This window comes from Bison bison, unplaced genomic scaffold, assembly GCF_000754665.1.
Source record: "Bison bison bison isolate TAMUID 2011002044 unplaced genomic scaffold, Bison_UMD1.0 scf7180017864473, whole genome shotgun sequence".
In the NCBI taxonomy this organism is placed as follows: Eukaryota; Metazoa; Chordata; class Mammalia; order Artiodactyla; family Bovidae; genus Bison; species Bison bison.
The window spans coordinates 17109226-17126560 of NW_011495034.1; the positions used below are offsets into that span (position 1 = coordinate 17109226).

At 46.5% G+C, this 17335-nt stretch overlaps 2 protein-coding genes across 3 annotated transcripts in view; one reads left to right on the forward strand and one right to left on the reverse strand.

Annotated features, from left to right (window-relative positions):
- Window positions 1–638: 638 nt before the first annotated feature.
- Window positions 639–13509, forward strand: PRSS54 (protease, serine, 54). Its single transcript, XM_010861848.1, has 8 exons — window positions 639–802; window positions 1577–1811; window positions 1950–2041; window positions 4578–4749; window positions 7016–7274; window positions 7859–7990; window positions 11785–12086; window positions 13374–13509. Exons 2-8 carry the CDS (start codon window positions 1654–1656, stop codon window positions 13432–13434), a joined length of 1176 nt encoding a protein of 391 aa, XP_010860150.1. The 5' UTR covers window positions 639–802; window positions 1577–1653; the 3' UTR covers window positions 13435–13509.
- CCDC113 (coiled-coil domain containing 113) overlaps window positions 12733–17335 on the reverse strand; it is a 33955-nt gene continuing 29352 nt past the window's right edge. For both annotated transcript variants that reach the window (XM_010861846.1, XM_010861847.1), the window contains exons 8-9: window positions 13874–14029; window positions 12733–12867 (exon numbers count right to left, since the gene is read on the reverse strand). In XM_010861846.1, the coding sequence (XP_010860148.1) occupies window positions 12781–12867; window positions 13874–14029 (243 nt within the window). In that variant the 3' untranslated portion in view covers window positions 12733–12780. The remainder of the gene's footprint in view (window positions 12868–13873; window positions 14030–17335) is intronic.

A 17335-nucleotide genomic window follows, 5' to 3' on the forward strand; every position in this document is an offset into this window, starting at 1 on the left:
GGCACACAGGATGGATGTTAGGGAAGCCAAGAAGGGAAGGAGGCAGTGGTTTCTCTCTCATCAGGCTTTGCTTTCCTGCCATCCTTTACCTATCAGTCATTCATCTGTCCAGTCAATGCCAGCGGCCCTCTGGGTCTGTGGAATTACATCTGACCACAACGTTGTCAACGCTTTTCTGAAGTCCTGGCCCTGTGCTGAAGCCTGGGCTGTTTGGAGCTGCTGGAGTGCAGATCCACTTAGCAATTGTGGTCTGGCAGGGCACTTCTGGTAGCTCCACATGGACCCACAAGCTGGGGGGCTAAAGAAAACTGGGCTGAGCCTCCAGGAAACCACACTAGGAGCGTAAGAATGCTGTCGGGGTTGGAAAAACCAAACCCTCCCAAGTCGTGGGCTTCCTCTCTCCAGACAGACTCATGTAGACACAGGGCAGATGCGGAGGAAGCAGACAGACCATGGCCATGACTGGACAGGATGCTATGACCTGGCGAAAGGGAAGTTGTCTCAGCCAGACTTGGGGAGAGGCAGGCTTCCAGAATAGCGTTGCCAAGTTTATGGAACAGGCCGGCTTTTCATCCCCGCTCCTCCCGTGTCCCCGTGTCCAGACGTTTGCTTGGTGGCTCCATGGTAACCGTGATGCCACAATGGAATATTCTTCCCAAGGTGCTAGAAGGAATCCCTCGGTTGAGCTCTGCGGTAATAAGGTCAGAGTGAGTTCACTTCTCCTTTTGCAGGAGCAGTTCACAGAAGAACTCTGAGAACCATCCTGACAGCAAGAAACATCTGGCATCATGAGTGGAACATGGTGAGTGAGGACAGCACGCGTGGGTTCCTAGGGCCCTTGTGCATTGTCTGAGGCGAGGGTAGGCCTGGCGGTGCAGGGGATGGAGGAGCACGCCTGGGCTTTGAGCTCCAGCTCCACCACCAGGCAGCCTCGGCTGACCTTGAGTGGGATTCCTATGGTCTCTGAGTATCAGTTTCTGAATCTGTAGAATGGGGATGAGGGCTTCAATCCCTGGGTCTGGAAGATCCCCTGGAGAAGGAAATGGCAACCCACTGAAGTATTCTTGCCTGGAAAAATCCCACAGACAGAGGAACCTGGCAGGCCACAGTCCATGGGATTGCAAAGAGTCAGACACGACTCAGTGACTTTACACACACACACACACACAGTGGGGATGACGACGCTGTCCACTTCACAGGGTTACTGTGTGAATGAACTGAGCGAAATGCTGGGGTGGTTACTATGTAAAAGTCTGAGCTGTCATCAGTGAAAAGAAACCCAGCATTATTTAAGCCAGCAGAGTTTGATGTGCTCAGTTGCTCAGTTGTGTCTGACTCTTTGAGACCCCATGGTCTGTAGCCCACCAGGCTCCTCTGTCCATGGAATTCTCCAGGCAGAAATACTGGAGTGGGTAGCCTTTCCACTTCTTCAGGGGATCCTCCCAACCCAGGGATCAAACTCAGGTCTCCTGCATTGCAGGTGGATTCTTTACCATCTGAGATACCAGGGAAGCCCATAGGAGGGGCAAAACCAGGGTGGGCTTTTACGTAATCCCCACTTTTTGCTTTTCAGCAGCATCCTATGGCTACAGAGTTAAGGCAAGGGTTGAATTCAACGAGTCAAAAAATAACCTTTTGCTGAGACCTGACGCCATGGGGAAACCCGGGGACCCTGGCTGGGTTGTGCAGAAAACCAACCAGCGTGGCTGCCTCCTCTCCTTGCATCTTACGAGCCACTGGCTGAACATCGGGGCCGGGCAGCTGGTCCTGGCCTCTTTACTGCTCGGAACCAAAGAACAGGGACCTGACAGGTCTGATTCCCGTGTCTTGGAAGTTTTGCGGGTAGAAAGGCAAGGGACAGGGACTCTGATACGGGGGTCGGGGTGGGGGATGTCACCACCTTGGGGAGGAGAGGAAAGGCCAGGCGCTCGGCACTTCTGTGTTCACAGCTGCCCATGGTGTCTGCTGCGGCTGTCTCTGGGGATGGCAGCGATGAGAAGGGCGCTCCTGCTGCTGCTCTACATCTCCCACGCATCTGCCAGTGAGTGTGCTTCTCTCTTTTCTCTTCCGTCACGACTTCAGCTGACTGTGTGACGTGGCAGGGGGAGTCATCCCAGAAAAGGAAACTGTCCTTTTAATGTCCAGAGAGGGACTCGGGGACGGGTGAGTTATGCCGCCTTGCTCTGGGCAGCATGAGTTGGTGGAAGGAACCAGGGGAAGAAGTGGAACGTGGTGGGTGGATGTAGGACACTGGGCTTGAGCAGCCTGGTGTCAGGACTAGTCCTTGGTGAGAGTCTGGTTAGGAAAATAAAGCTTAGGCTACAGAGAGGGCCCCCTGATGGGGGCAGAGGGGATTGACATGAGCTCCTGGCTCCCCACTCACCACCCCTGCCTCTGCCCTCCCCAGGATATATCCTCCAGGCTCCATCCTTCCTGAGCCGGAGTCGGGGGGGCGAGTAAAGGGAGGGCAAGATATGTCTTATGCACTTGGGAACCAGGCCTTCCAAGTGTTTCTGTTTCAGCTTCGGATGAAGGCCTTTATCCTTAAACTTTTAACATTACCTCTAAACTGATCCCCAGCTGCAGGGCTGGGCTCAGGGGCAGGGAGGTGCCTTAGAGGCTGCCTGGCCTCAGTCGGCAGAAGTGGCAGCTGCAGTCACCTCCCTGATCCCCAGGTTATAGATTCCAGCCTGGAACAGGGTAGATGGTAGGGCACCTGATGAAAGCAGTCTCTGTGCCAGCTCCTGCCACCCCAGCTGGCTCTCTCCTGTCTTCCTGGAGTTAAATAGGAGACATGAAGGAGCTCCCCGCGCACACGTACACACACACCAAGCAGACCAACCTCCTTCCTGGCCTCCCCCAGCTCCTTGCAGGCCAAGGAGGCAAAAGACAGAAAGGGCCTCTCCGCCCCTCTTAAAAAGCCTCAGGCAAGTGACCTGGGGCCAACATTTCATCTCTGGGACAGATTTCCTCATTATATCCTGGCCTTTCAAGGATCGTATAAGGTCATGAATGAATGAATCAGCCAATTAGAACTTTGAAAAGATAAAAGTCATCGCACACGTATAGATTCTTGCTGCATGAGGAAGGGTTGTTTATGCCTTGCTCACCACAGATGGCCAATATTCTGTGGAAAAACAAACAAACCAGAATTCCTTTCTCTGGTGACCCTGAAGCACCTGATGGCCTTGCAGCCATCATCCTGCTGACAACCAGCTCTGTCACTGTTCCAGCAAAGTCTCCAAGTGTCAGTTCACAGAGATGTGAATCTGATCACATGGTGCCCTGGCATGGAGTGGTCCTTTGATGATTGTACTGAATATTCAGTCAACTCCAGCATCGCAGTTTGGAAACGCTCTGGCATTGGTGGTCACCTCAAAGGTCACCTCCTGGGGGAAGCCCTCCCAGACTTCATGTTCTGGGCAAAATCCATGTCCCCTCTTCTGTGTACTCTGGGGACAGTCTCTTGTGTCATAGGTCTCTCTGTACATCACTCTTCAGCGTGTCTGTCTCCCCCATGCATTGGGACCTCCCCTGGGCTGGGGACAGAACCCTGAAATCTGTCCCGTTAGCCCAGCCCCTAACTCTGCAGGGCTGTGTGTACAGGTAGATGAATGGATGAAAAAGAAGCCACCAATGTCCTGACCTTATCAGCCAGTGCTACCCAGCAGGTGACACGCAGGGCCCAGGACCACCAACTTAGAAACACACGCTGGGTACTCACGTAGAGGCTACCAGAGCAGTGGGGGTAGGTAATGCCATCATCCATTGAGCTAGGCATTATCAGTCATGGGGACACACCTCTCCTCTTGTGAGAGGTGTGTTACCTTACCTCTCATAAAAGGAAACTGAAGCCCAGAGAGGTGAGTGGCTCTCCCCAAGTCCCAGCGCACAGGGGCAAACTGGACTTGGGACACGGTGTCCAGATAATAGTTTTAACCTGGCAGACCCCAGAAAGGGTCTTGAGGACTCCCAAAGATCCCAGAGGACACTTTAAGAACTGCTGATATATATGAAAGATTTCAGATAAACAGCTTAGGATAAGCTCAGTGGGACTTCCCTGGTGGGAAGGGAAGGGAATTCTTTTTCACTGAGCCACCTGGAAGCCCCCAGTGGTAAAGAATCCACCTGCTAATGCAGGAGATGTGGGTTCAATCCCTGGGTCAGGAAGATTCCTTGGAGAAGGAAATGGCAACCCACTCTAGTATTCTTGCCTGGAAAAATCCTGTGGATAGAGGAGCCTGGCGGGCTACAGTCCATGGGGTCACAAAGAGTTGGCCCCAACTTAGCGACTAAACAAACAACAACAAATCTGCCAAGTGCTAAGCTTGTGATAAATGAGGGTGATCATTGCTAGCCTAACATTTTTAGATTCAAAGATGTCACCAAGGGTCTTTGATGGGGAAGAAGACCTCCTACAAAAATAAATGAGGGTGGTATGGTTATGGCGAGCCAGGAAAAGTGGGGGAAACGGCAGGAGAGCGAGCGGGTCCTGAGGTCTGATGTGGCAGTGGTAGTGGCGGCCACAGGCCTCTAGCTGCTTGCCCGGCAGTCAGGCCCCTGCACACCCCCTCCAGGTTGCGGCATCCAGAAAAGCAACATTGCGGTCACTTCCGAGGAGGGGTTGGTCGAAGAGCAGGAGTTCCCGTGGGTGGTGTCGCTGCAGGATTCCCAGTACACCCACCTGACTTTCGGCAGCATCCTCAGTGAGTTCTGGATCCTCAGCATCGCGTCCACCTTTCAGAACAGGCCAGTACCCCAGCTTTGGAGCTGACACAGCCCACCGAGGCGGGGTGGGCTCTGGGGGACTCTGCTTCCTGCTCAGCTTGGGGAAGACTGGAAGGTGGGTTCCTGGTGTCAGGGCAACACGGCTTTTTTTTTACCAGCTCGGGGCTTGCCGTGAGCTTGGGGGTCCTAAAATCACCAGCTGCCAAGGTCGGCACAGTCTGTGTCTTCTCTGCGGTAAGGACTAACAGCTGCACCTCTGTGGAGTGAAAGGATGCGCTCGCCATCCTCTGTAGGAAGGATATTGGCTCCCGCTTTCTGTACTACAGTCACAAAGGCGCTGACTCTTGACACTGGAGGTCCTTACTGCTTATCTTGTTAAGAGAACTGATAAGAGTCCTAACAAGGAGTCTTCTTAAGGGAATTGATAGGATAAGTTTAAAACACTTAAACCTCAGACCTTAACCATGAGACTGCCATGAATATACACGCAGAGAGAAAAGGCTTGAAGGAAATACACAAACACTTGGAGAGTGCCCATCTCTGGATGCTCAGAGCACCCATGATTCCTGTTTTCATCTTTGAACTTCTCTGTATTCTCCAAATGGTTTACGGTAAATGGACATTCTTTTAAACCAGATTTTTAAAAAAACACTATATGTGCTATATATATTGCCCTCCAGAGAGGTTGTTTTCTATGTAGTGTTTTCATTACTGCTATTTTCTATCTGATCTGCTGGTTTGATTGATCTCCTTTTTGACTCTGTGTTTTATCAAAGACCATTAAAAAATATCCAGGCGCTAGGACACTTTGCTTTGTTTTCCAACACGATTTAATTCTGAGTTAGATGGCAGGTGAGCTATTAAGGAATTCGTTCACGTTGTCTTTGTGGTCTACTACGAGGTCCATGTGACTATTTTCCGTAAGTAAATTAAAAAGTTCCCCTCTGTCCTTGGAATATAATTTAATATATAAAATTGGAGCATGGAGTCTACTTGATCTTTCCTGGGCTGACCAAGGCAAATTACAAACTCCTGGCTTTTTCTCCTTCTATTTCTTGGAATTTAATTCATGAACATTGTGTCACTTGTTGCAATAAATTCTTCATTGTAGATTGAATTCCTTATCACCACCTTTCTTTATCTTGTTGCATGCTCTTCTGCTTTGATATTCAGAATAAAACTCCTGCCTCTGTTTTTCTTGCTTTCTGTTTTCCTTTTCATTATATGGCTTTGTTTCATAGGTCTCTTCTAACAGATTTGGAAAGCTTGAATTTGTTTTCTTACAAATGTGTTCATCTTAGAGCTCTAATTTCATGGAAAATACCGAAGTCTTCTGTTTCTCTCTGGATCATCCTCTCAAGACTCTCCCATGGCTGATGCCAGAATTCCTATCTTTTCACTCTTTCCTTCTCTCCTCATGACCACTCAGTGTTAATAGGTTATTTATGTACTTTCATGTCTGCACACTTGTTATTTCATATATTAGCTGTAAATAAATAACCGTTTAGACTCCCATGAAAGATGAGAAAATTGGTGTATACAACCCACCTCTGCTTTCTTTTCAATTTTTGTTACACCATTTGATTATTGCCAGGGTTTACATTATTACTCCAACCTATGGCTTTAAAAGTTTTTCTTTCATTTTAATTTTAGACCCATAAATAAATAAGCATAGAAGAAAGATAATCAGCCATAACATACCAAATTATCTTCAGGTGGTAGGCTATATGCGTGTAAGATAGAAGAATCTTCAAAGAATGATGGCACAAGTGTAGGGGTTCAGAAATGATTTCCTGACAAACTACTATAAAATTGATAAATGACAAGGTCTTACTGTATAGCATAGGGAACTATATTCAATATCTTGTGATAAGTCATAATGGAAAAGAATATTAAAAATAAAATATATTATTGTAATATATTGTATATAATATATGGAATACATTTTATATGTATGAAGTATATTTCATATATGAGTGCTTCATGTATTTCATATATAGTCTATGAAATATATTTCATGTATATAATATATAAAATATTATATATATATATATAAACTGAATCACTTTTCTGTATACCAGAAACTAAAACAACATTGTAAATCAACTACACTTCAATAAAATGAAAAAAAAAATTTCCTGGGGACATGGTTCAAAAAGGTGAGTAAAAAGTAGCCCTAGGAAGATGAGTTGGTTGGAGCCAAAAAATCAGTAAACATGAAAACAGGGAAGTGTGAAGCTTCCTCGGTGCCTCAGCTTCTCAAGACCTGCTTGTTCTCTCTCTCCAGGAAGGACGCTGTGGCTATAATTGGTATAGCTAAGATGGATGCAAAACTGATTGCTCATGAAGAGTATCCTATCAACACCATCATCATCCATGAGGACTTCGACAATAAGACAATGAGAAATAACATAGCCCTCCTGAAGACAGACACGGCGATGCAGTTCAACAGCCTGGTCCGGCCCATCTGCTTCCTCGGCAGAAAGCTGAACAGGCCGCCAGTCCTGATGAACTGCTGGGTGGCAGGATGGAACCCCACATCTGCAGTTAATGGCTTCCTTCTCCTAGAGGAGGCTGTGTGTGTGCCGGCAGTGGGGGTGACCAGGATGAACCATTCCAGGGCTTAGCTCAGTAATTCAGGTGGCCTGAGGTTCTGGAGTTGGGCTGGAACCCCCACTGAATGGGTCAAGATTCCCAGCGCTTGCCCTCTTTGAGGTCACTTTTACATTGGGTCCTTTTTCTTTTATCCTTACACCCAAATTGGACATACACGGGTAGCGAACGCCTGAAGTGACTTCAGGGTTACTGAGGGGCGAGGGGACATCATTCCCTGAACCAGAGCTTGCAGTCCTCTTCTCTGAGCCATCCTTGTTTTCTCTGACTCTTGGGAAGCAAACAAGGAAAAGCAAAGAAAGGGTGAACGTTCTCTGCCTGCTTCACACTCAGGTTCTTTGCTTTCACAAAGGTAGTCTTCAGTAAAAAGCCAGACACGGGTTGTGATTTATGAGGAAAAGGGGGTTTATTAGGACATTTCTTACTGACTCCCATTTGGATATGTGAGTTGTAGTTGAGTTGACTTGGGGGATGTCTTCCTGTTAATAATTCTTGGGCTCTCTGTTGCATGGTCCAGACAGGAAATCACATGACAATGAGTATCCTGAGGAAAATCTCCGTGAAAGACATTGACTCGTGTCCCTTAAACATAGAGCAGAAAACAGGATGTGGCAACCACCTAGAGATGGAGACTAACGCTGTCTGCTTGGTAAGGACACAGTGGAATAGAAGCGGAAAGTAAGCAGAGGTTACTTCATGGGGGGCTTGGGGACTCCCCCTGGCTGCGTGTGGTCAGGGACTGTCACTTGGGATTCACAGATATCTCTAGGATGAGCAGGACTTGGCAAATAAGCTCAATAACCCAATAATAATAATAAATACATAATAAAAAATAAAATAATAATAAAAGCTCAATAGCCATCTGCTGAATGGACTAACCAGTCACCATTGTCAGTGTGACATAACTAAGCACGGCTAAGTAACATGTTTTTTCATGAGCTAAAAGTTTGAAAGAAGGAGTCCCAACCACACATGGGGATATATGTTGAGTGTGCTCACAGCACAGGCTCACTCTATTTGGTTTCTTTGGAACCTAGACTGATGCTACTGCTCATCAGTCACTGGGTTTCTTTTTTCCGATAAGAAGCCCTGCCCTCTACCTGGATGTGGGCTGTCCTACTGCCTCAGGAAAATGCACAGCATTCACAAACACCTGTCCTTGGCCCTCAGATCTGTACCTGGGGAAAGCGTGGCTTACCAGGGCCACACAGTTAATAAACAGGTCTGCCAGACTTCCAAAGTTTCCCTCCTCTACTCCATCAACCACTTTTCTCAAAATAGTCTTCAGGATTTCCCAGTGGGAAAATTTTTTCAGAGGGCTAAGGAAAAGATTTTTTTAAGAGAAAGGGAAAAAAATACTTAGATGTGGACAATTCTTTCTCAAAGTCATTTCATTGCAAAAGCACGAAGGACTGCCTTTCATCAGACAGTAAGTTTGCCCTGCCAAAGCTGGTTTAATATTTATCGAGTGTTCTTCATTGTACTGCAGTGTAGTCCACGGGGTCACAGAGTCGGACCCGACTGAGCGACTGAACGGACATTGTACTGAACTCTGTCAGATGCGCGATTGTAGCAACTTCTTAGAGAATGTGTTAAAAGACAGAAGAAGATGTAGCTACTTAACAAAATCCTGCCATCAGCCACTCCATCAATCTAGAGCCACACTTCATCAGATCCAGATGCTACCAGCTGTAGAGCACACTATTATTTTATGTAATGTTGAGAAGGAAAAAATGCTGGAAGAAGAGTGAATGGAAATTCTGGAATCAACTGATTAAAAGACACATTCCATTTCAAAGATGGAAAGTTTTAAGAGAATCTTAGATGCATAAGAATATGGTAAACTCCTTACAGGCTTCCCCAGTGGTTCAGCGGTAAAGAATCCGCTGTAATGCGGGAAACTCCAGTTTGATCCCTGGGTCAAGAGGATACCCTAGAGGGAGGACATGGCAACCCACTCCAGTATTCTTGCCTGGAGAATCCCCACGGACAGAGAAACCTGGCGGGCTACAGTCCATGGGGTTGCAAAGAGTCAGACACAACTGAAACGACTCAGTACACAGCACACACAAACTGCTTACAGTCTAAATGATCATTTCTTTAAACCACTCACAAAATTTAGATTGCTTTTTAACCGCAGCACACCTGTAGACAGTTCTTTGCTTTTTAGATTATGCTTAAAAACTGTCTTGGATTAAAAAAAAAACAGTGCTTTGTCTAGCTAGAGTCCCAGCAATTGTGTTCTACTGTCCAGGGGTCCTCAAAGCCACACTTCTCACATGTAGAATAATTCACCCAGGTTCAGTGTCTGCTCTGGGCTTCCCAGATAGCTCTCTTGGTAAAGAATCCACCTGCAATGCAGGAGACCCCGCTTCAATTCCTGGGTTGGGAAGATCTGCTGGAGAAGGGAAAGGCTACCCACTCCAGCATTCCCGCCTGGAGAACTCCACAGACTGTACAGTCCATGGAGTACAAAGAGTCAGACACGATTGAGCGACTTTCACTTTCACTTTTCAGTGTCTGCTTTAATGAGTCCCCAGAGATCCAACAAAAGCAGAATCACTCTGAATCCACCCCTCCTTCTTCCCAAACTGTTAGGGCTTTTGCTGAATGTTGAGGTTGAGGGTCGCCCAATGAAAGTGTCGCTCCCCCAGGAGATGAGGTGAGACTGCTCCAGAGGAGCAGCTGGTACTTTTTGTGTCCATTGCTTGAGCTGCAGAGGTCTCAGCCTTAGAGGTTATGGAGAAGAGAAAAAGCAGCGTACTCTGCATCTGAGTGGAACAGCAGCTTGCAAAACCACCCGAGAGCCAGGGATGGCAACCACACAATCGTTTGTCAAACTATTTGTCCTGAATTGCACTCCTTTTCTTCCTCAAGCTGTAAAAGCACAGTTAAAACAAACTGGAAGTGGGTCTGGTGAACACAGTGGAGATTACTCCATGCTTGGCCAGAAACCCTCTGTGCCCCAGGCAGACACAACAGGGCGCAGACGAAAAAGCCTGTTCACCAGTCCCAGGAGGACTGGCCAGAGCTCTGGGATGAAGTTTCTACCTTCTGCTGTTTGGCAGCAAGGGATGAAAACAGTAGAGTGTGAAACGCTGAAAAATTAAGAGTTCCACATTCAAGCACCCCCTTCCATCTGATGAGAGGCACAGAACGAAATCCAGAATGTTATCCTCACATGTGTGTGGCCGTGAGACAACCAGGGAATTATGGCAGCCTTGCCGAGCGCGCCTCCCTGGCCCTGCTTGCGAAGTGGCTCTTGTCTTCTGTTCATTTCTGTTCTGGCATGGCTTCCTCAGAAAAAGGAGGGTTCAGTGATAGAGGCTACAAGTGTATAGACACCCGACCAGCAGGGACTGACGTGACCACTTTTGCACATCTCTGATTCTCATGGTTGAATCTGTTCAGACTGTTTGCCATTGTCAACTGTAAGCCCCCTCCCCCATGCCTCAGTCCAAATAGTGAGAGTGAAGTGTAATCGCCTGGCCTTCAATGATAAACCCACCCCTGCCTGGACCAAGATGGACCACGGGCCAGGGCTGGGGAGCAGGTATTCCTTTAAGAGGAGGCCTGGAGGACAGTTAAGATAAATTATTCCTAGTTGCTGCCTTGTTTCTTTTTCCACATTTCTCAGTTTTTCTTGTAAAAACGAGGGCCTTTTCTCGACACCAGGGTAATAGCAGCTAATTGTTTATTGAGTGCATTCTGTAGGTCAGGCACTGTGCTAGGACCTCTGCTGGTGTTACAGAGGTGAACTGAGTCCCCAGTTTAGCTCAGAGAATTAGGTAACCTGCCAGGGCTACATCTCCAGCCAGGTGTGTCAGGCTCCTGCCCACTCACCTGAAGAGAGATCAGGTCTGTATGGCAGAGCTCCCGAGGCCAGGAGGACAGCTCTCTAGAGTCTTGGATGGGGATGGCGGGGGCAGGGTGCCTCATTGACAGCTGCCAGGCTGATAAATCTGTGAGTCCAGCCTGGTGGCATATGCTCCCCCACTAGTCTGACTCTGACCCTAGCTGGGCTGTGGGTGGGTGTGAGCAGCTTAAATCGAAACAAAACAGAGAAGAGAAGGGGGAAAATGGGCCCATTCCAGGCCAGAAAGAAACAAAAAGCATTTGAGGAGTGAGAAACCAGAAGAGAGGGAGGGTTTATTCAAAGTCCTAGAAAGGGGCAAGAAAATGAAGTGGGAACTAGGAATCTACAAAATAATTTGTATGATAAAAGGAAAAGTCATCTTGTTGGAATTTGTGGGGACAGTGGCCTAGATTAGAAACAGTATCTTATAATTTACCTCATTTCTAGTGAGAACCAGCAAGAACAGGCCAGAATAGTGCAAAACTTTTCTAGAAGAGAGAGTAAATAGCACTAGGACATACTTTTTAAAAAGAGAGAGAGAACGAGTTTTTTTCCTAAGACCTGAAGCCTTCTGTCCTTTATCACAGGGGGACCCGGGAAACCCAATGATGTGCCAGCTGAAGGAAATGAGTCTGTGGGTGCTGAGAGGAATCCTGTCCCAAGGAGGGGAGAAATGCCCTGGCCTGTTCCTGTACATCAGGGTGGAAGACTACAGCGACTGGATCACGTCTAAAACCAGGAAGACCAGCTCTCCCCTGTCTTCCTTCCATCACTGGGAGAACCCCAGTCCTTTACCCAGCTACTCATCACGTGATCTCGTGACACAGAGAAAACAGGCTGGGCTGAGCCAGCTTGTGTGGCCCCGACTATCCTTCCAAGGACAAGAAAGGTCCACCGTGCATTCCACGCGTTCACTGCCAGACAATGGCACTCAAATGAGTCTAGACTTCCGGGAAAAGGGGCGGAGGGAGCCAGGCAGGTCTGAGATGGCCATCCAGCCCACGTACTATGACTACTACGGTGGGGAGATCATGGCGTCTGCGCCCTCTTCAGGCCAGAACAGGTTACATCAGCCCCAAGAAATTACCTTATTTTTTCTTTGCGCTCGTTTTCTTTGGTAATGGGATCTTCGTCTAGGAGCTAGCCCTCCAAACCGAAGAGGAAGCTCAGAACGCTGAGTGCCAGGCATTCACCATGCTGTTTCGATGTCTCTTTTTGAGAGTCGCGCAGCTAGACTGCCGTGGACAGGGCCGCGCTCAGACTTGGGCCGGCTCCCTCTCCTCTAACCCCACTCCCGCGAGCGGGAAGGTCGCTTTCGTGTGTGCTTGTGAACTAAACGTAGGCTAACAAGTGTCAAACCATTAGAGTGCCCTGTGGTTCTTTCAGTGTTCACGGGTTCCCGGGGCCAGGCTGTGAAAACACTTCCCCAGGGGGCTGAGGTGGCCTGAGAGGTGACCGGCAGGCTGGCTGGAGAGTTGGGGACCCCAGCCAGCACAGGGAATAGTGAGCGGACCCCATGACTTAGACAGGAGCTAATGACTTTAATGGATCACTTTTGGTCGGCAGCCGTAGCTTCCTTCTGGCTATTTCCCAGGGCCGGAAATCGCCTGCAACTGCTCATTGGTGGTTTTCATCTTATTCCAAGCTTTGCGGTAGCCTTTCAAGGACATCTACAAAAGGAGAAAGGGGGAGGGGGGGAGAAGGTCATTTGAGACAAACGGATGTGCCAATCGTACCCGCATCCAGCCCTGTGATGGCGCGGATGACCTTGTGTTGGGCGCGGTGTCTGCATGCAGGTGGTGGCCCCGGCCACCTTGGGGCATCCGAAGATTCATTGTTTCTGTTCAGTGAAGTGAGAAGTTGCAGGCTCCTCCTGTGATTCTCTGCTACTTCTTGGCCCCAGATATGATGGGCCTATGTTTGGACCCTAGTTTATTATCCTGCTGCCAAGTGACCACGGGAAAGGGAGAAAGAAGCACCCTGGAAAATGTACCTGGTGTTTACATGCCAGACGGCTAAGCTTCCCAAGTGACCTAACTGGGTTTTTGCGCTGCTCTAAGGATGTCTCTAGTGTCCTGTGTGTGCAACCTGGCCTGTGGCAGTCTCAGTGCTTCCCTTTTATCTTTTTTTTAGACGGCAGCGTTTCATTTGCACTTTTCCTTTTTCTTCTCCACAGCTCACAATGGGCAAGGGGGCTTCCGGGCACACTGTACCGTATGAAAAGGCTGCGGACTTAGTCAACGGAAAGACCCATGTCAACTGTGTAAATGCATGGAATCAGGTTCTGAGTGATATTAAAATCCATTATTATCTCATTTTTTAAAAACCTGGCTTATCCATGTATTAAATAGCAATCACTTAATTATCCACAGTGGGGAGAGGGACTCAAAAGCTTCCAGAACTCAATAAGAAAATAAGCAACTAAAAACACACTATTGCTACAGTGTCTTCCTGATAACCTGAAAAGGCCCTGTCTCTAACAAGAAAAAGGAGCTTTAAGGAAAAAAATTTTTCAAAAAGCCATCTTTTATTTGGTGTAAGCGTTGAAGCAATGACTGAGATTTCTCACAGACTACACTTCCAAACACCTGCATTCTTAGCTCAGAATACAATACCCTAAACAAAAGATGGGGGGTGGGGTCAGTGCATAAGACATTGGGGGGTCTTGGGACTCACCTCTGCGATCTCCACTTTCCTCTCCCACATCCTGATGGTCTTCTCCAGGTCCCCGTTGCGGATCTTCTCCCGGATGTATATCATCACCTGTGGAGCTCGGAACTCAGACAGCTGCTTCCGGAGCTGCTTGTTCAGAGCCAGGGCCTTGGCCCGGTCCTGGGTGGGGGAAGGGACCAATTAGACTGTGGGGCTCCCTTGGCAGTTCCAGCCTCCTGGGACTTACAACTTACAACTTACAACAGTTCCAGCCTCCTGGCCCTGGCAACTCCCCCTACTTTCAATGTCGTTCTAAAAATGTTTACATTTTCAAAGGAGTGGGTGAAATCACAAGATTCTGACTCTTTACAGACCCTGACATGTTTGTCCAGTTCAGAAACACTAAGTGCAGTCTACACAGTCTTTCTTCCTCCCTTCCTTTTTTCCTTCTTCCTTTCCTTCTTTTATTAAGGAATGTGCTTTACTTTTGATTGCTTAGGGGCTTTTTTTTTTTTTTTGTCAAAATATACATAACATAAAATTGCCCGTTTTAACCATTTTTAAATGTACAGCTCTGTGGCATTCAGTATATTCAAACTGTTTTGCAGCCTTCATCACAATCTGTCTGCAGAAGTTTTTCATTTTCCCCAACGAATCTCGGTATCTATTAAACACTTAACTTCCCATACCCTTCCCCAACAGGCCCTGACAACTACCATTCTATTTTATGTCTCTATGAATTAAAAAAAAAATTGTTTTTTGGTCTCACTGTGTGGCTTAAGTGAGCTTAGTTCCTTGGACTGCTAGGGGATTCCTTCGCCCATTCTCTATGAATCTGACTACTCTAGATATAAGTGGAATCATACAATAGTTGCTCCTGCATGACTGTCTAATTTCACTTAGCATAAATGTCTTCAGAGTTCATCCATTTTGTAGCATGTCAAAATTTTTTCCTTTCTAAGGATGAGTAAAATTCTGTTACATATATGTACAGCTCATTTTGGATATTTATCCATCTGTCAATGGACACTTGAATTGCTTCTATGTTTCAGCTATTGTAAATAATGCTACTACAACCTGGGTGTACAAATACCTGTTGTTCAAGTTCCTGCTTCCAAATTATTTGGGGTACATACCTCGAAGACAACTTGCTGGATCATATGGTCATTCAGTTTTTTTGAGGAATCTGTCTTTTTAAATTTTATTTTTTTTAATTATTATATAGTAAAATTAACTAGTCCTTTTCTTGAGTGGATTTTGAATTAGCATTGTCCTTTTAACACTTGTTTTGAATAGGCAACACATTCAATCCAAATGGTATAAAAATACAATATTGTGAAGTTAAAAAATAAAATTAAAAAAAATAATAATTGCTGCTACCCAGTGGAATTTTACCTAATAGATTCTCTATTCCTGGGGTCATTCACCAGCATATAAAATATATTCAGAAAATATGATTTGAAAAGAGAAATGAACTGATCACTAAAAAAAAAAAAATGTACACAATGACAAGCTCCCATCCTACCCCTTGTCCCCAGCCACACAGGTCCCCTTCCAAGAAGCATATACTGCTTTTAGGTTTCCTGTATCCTTCAAGAAATCTCTCAGTTCAGTTCAGTCGCTCAGTCGTGTCCGAATCTTTGCAACCCCATGGACTGCAGTACACCAGGCTTCCCCGTCCATCATCAACTCCCAGAGCTCCCTCAAACTCATGTCCATTGAGTCAGTGATGCCATCCAACCATCTCATCCTCTGTCATCCCCTTCTCCCGCCTTCAATCTTTCCCAGCATCAGGGTCTTTTCCACTGAGTCAGTTCTTCACATTAGGTGGCCAAAGTATTGGAGTTTCAGCTTCAACATCAGTCCTTCCATTGAACACTCAGGACTGATATCCTTTAGGATGGACTGGTTGGATCTCCTTGCAGTTCAAAGGACCCTTAAGAGCCTTCTCCAGCACCACAGTTCAAAAGCATCAATTCTTCTGTGCTCAGCTTTCTTTACAGGCCAACTCTCACATTCATACATGACCACTGGAAAAACCATACCCTTGACTAAATGGACTTTTATCGGCAAAGTAATGTCTCTGCTTTTTAATATGCTGTCTATGTTGGTCATAGCTTTTCTTCCAAGGAGCAAGCATCTTTTAATTTCATGGCTGCAGTCACCATCTGCAGTGATTTTTAAGTGCCCCAACCCCCCAAAAAAGTCTGTCACTGTTTCCATTGTTTCCCTGTCTATTTGCCATGAAGTGATGGGACCAGATGCCATGATTTTAGTTTTCTGAGTATTGAGTTTTAAGCCAACTTTTTCACTCTCCTCTTTCACTTTCATCAAGAGGCTCTTTAGTTTTTCTTCGCTTTTTGCCATAAGGGTGGTTTCATCTGCATATCTGAGGTTGTTGATATTTCTCCTGGCAATCTTGATATGTTTGCATGGATAGAAATCTCTATATTTTACCTTTTTTGACCCAAAGAGTAGCCAATTCTATTCACTTTTTAAAAATATAATAACAGGAAGATTATTAATGAAGGGGTATAAATCATTGTTTAGAAGTATAATAAAGCCTGCAGTTTATCAAGCACCTTCACATACACAACTCCTTTCAGTTCTCAGTGATCCCAGGAGGTAGGAAGGAATCACTATCTGAGACTCAGAAACATTAAGTGATTTGCACAGAAATCTCACAAATTTTATCACTCTCAAACACCTGCTACCAAATTCCAGATTTTCTCAATGTTAAAGTAGATGGTTGTGAATATCTGCTTTGAGCCTCAGTTTCCTCATCTAGAAAACAAGACTAGTCAGATAACCTACATAATGGTTATGAGAATCCAATGAAACTCTTAAGTGGCTGTCAGCTCTTAGCATAGGGTATGGTACACAGTCAGTTCAGTTCAGTTCAGTTGCTCAGTCGCGTCTGACTCTTTGTGACCCCATGAATTGCATCATGCCAGGCCTCCCTGTCCATCACCAACTCCCGGAGTTAATTCAAACTCAGATCCATCGAGTCGGTGATGCCATCCAGCCATCTCATCCTCTGTCATCCCCTTCTCCTCCTGCCCCCAATCCCTCCTAGCATCAGTCTTTTCCAATGAATCAACTCTTCACATGAGGTAGCCAAAGTACTGAAGTTTCAGCTTTAGCATCATTCCTTCCAAAGAACACCCAGGACTGATCTCCTTTAGAATGGACTGGTTGGATCTCCTTGCAGTCCAAGGGACTCTCAAGAGTCTTCTCCAACACCATTGAGTTCAAAAGCATCAATTTTTCGGCGCTCAGCTTTCTTCACAGTCCAACTCTCACATCCATACATGACCACTGGAAAAACCATAGCCTTGACTAAATGGACCTTTGTTGGCAAAGTAATGTCTCTGCTTTTGAATATGCTATCTAGGTTGGTCATAACTTTCCTTCCAAGGAGTAAGTGTCTTTTAATTTCATGGCTGCAATCACCATCTGCAGTGATTTTGGAGCCCCCAAAAATAA

Bases quoted from the DNA above. Each gene is read 5' to 3' on its own strand.
- PRSS54 (XM_010861848.1), top strand. From the start codon at position 1,654: ATGGGGAAACCCGGGGACCCTGGCTGGGTTGTGCAGAAAACCAACCAG. The intron at 7,275-7,858 runs GTTAATGGCTTC...TGCATGGTCCAG, and splicing joins GATGGAACCCCACATCTGCA to ACAGGAAATCACATGACAAT. The intron at 7,991-11,784 runs GTAAGGACACAG...CCTTTATCACAG, and splicing joins AGACTAACGCTGTCTGCTTG to GGGGACCCGGGAAACCCAAT.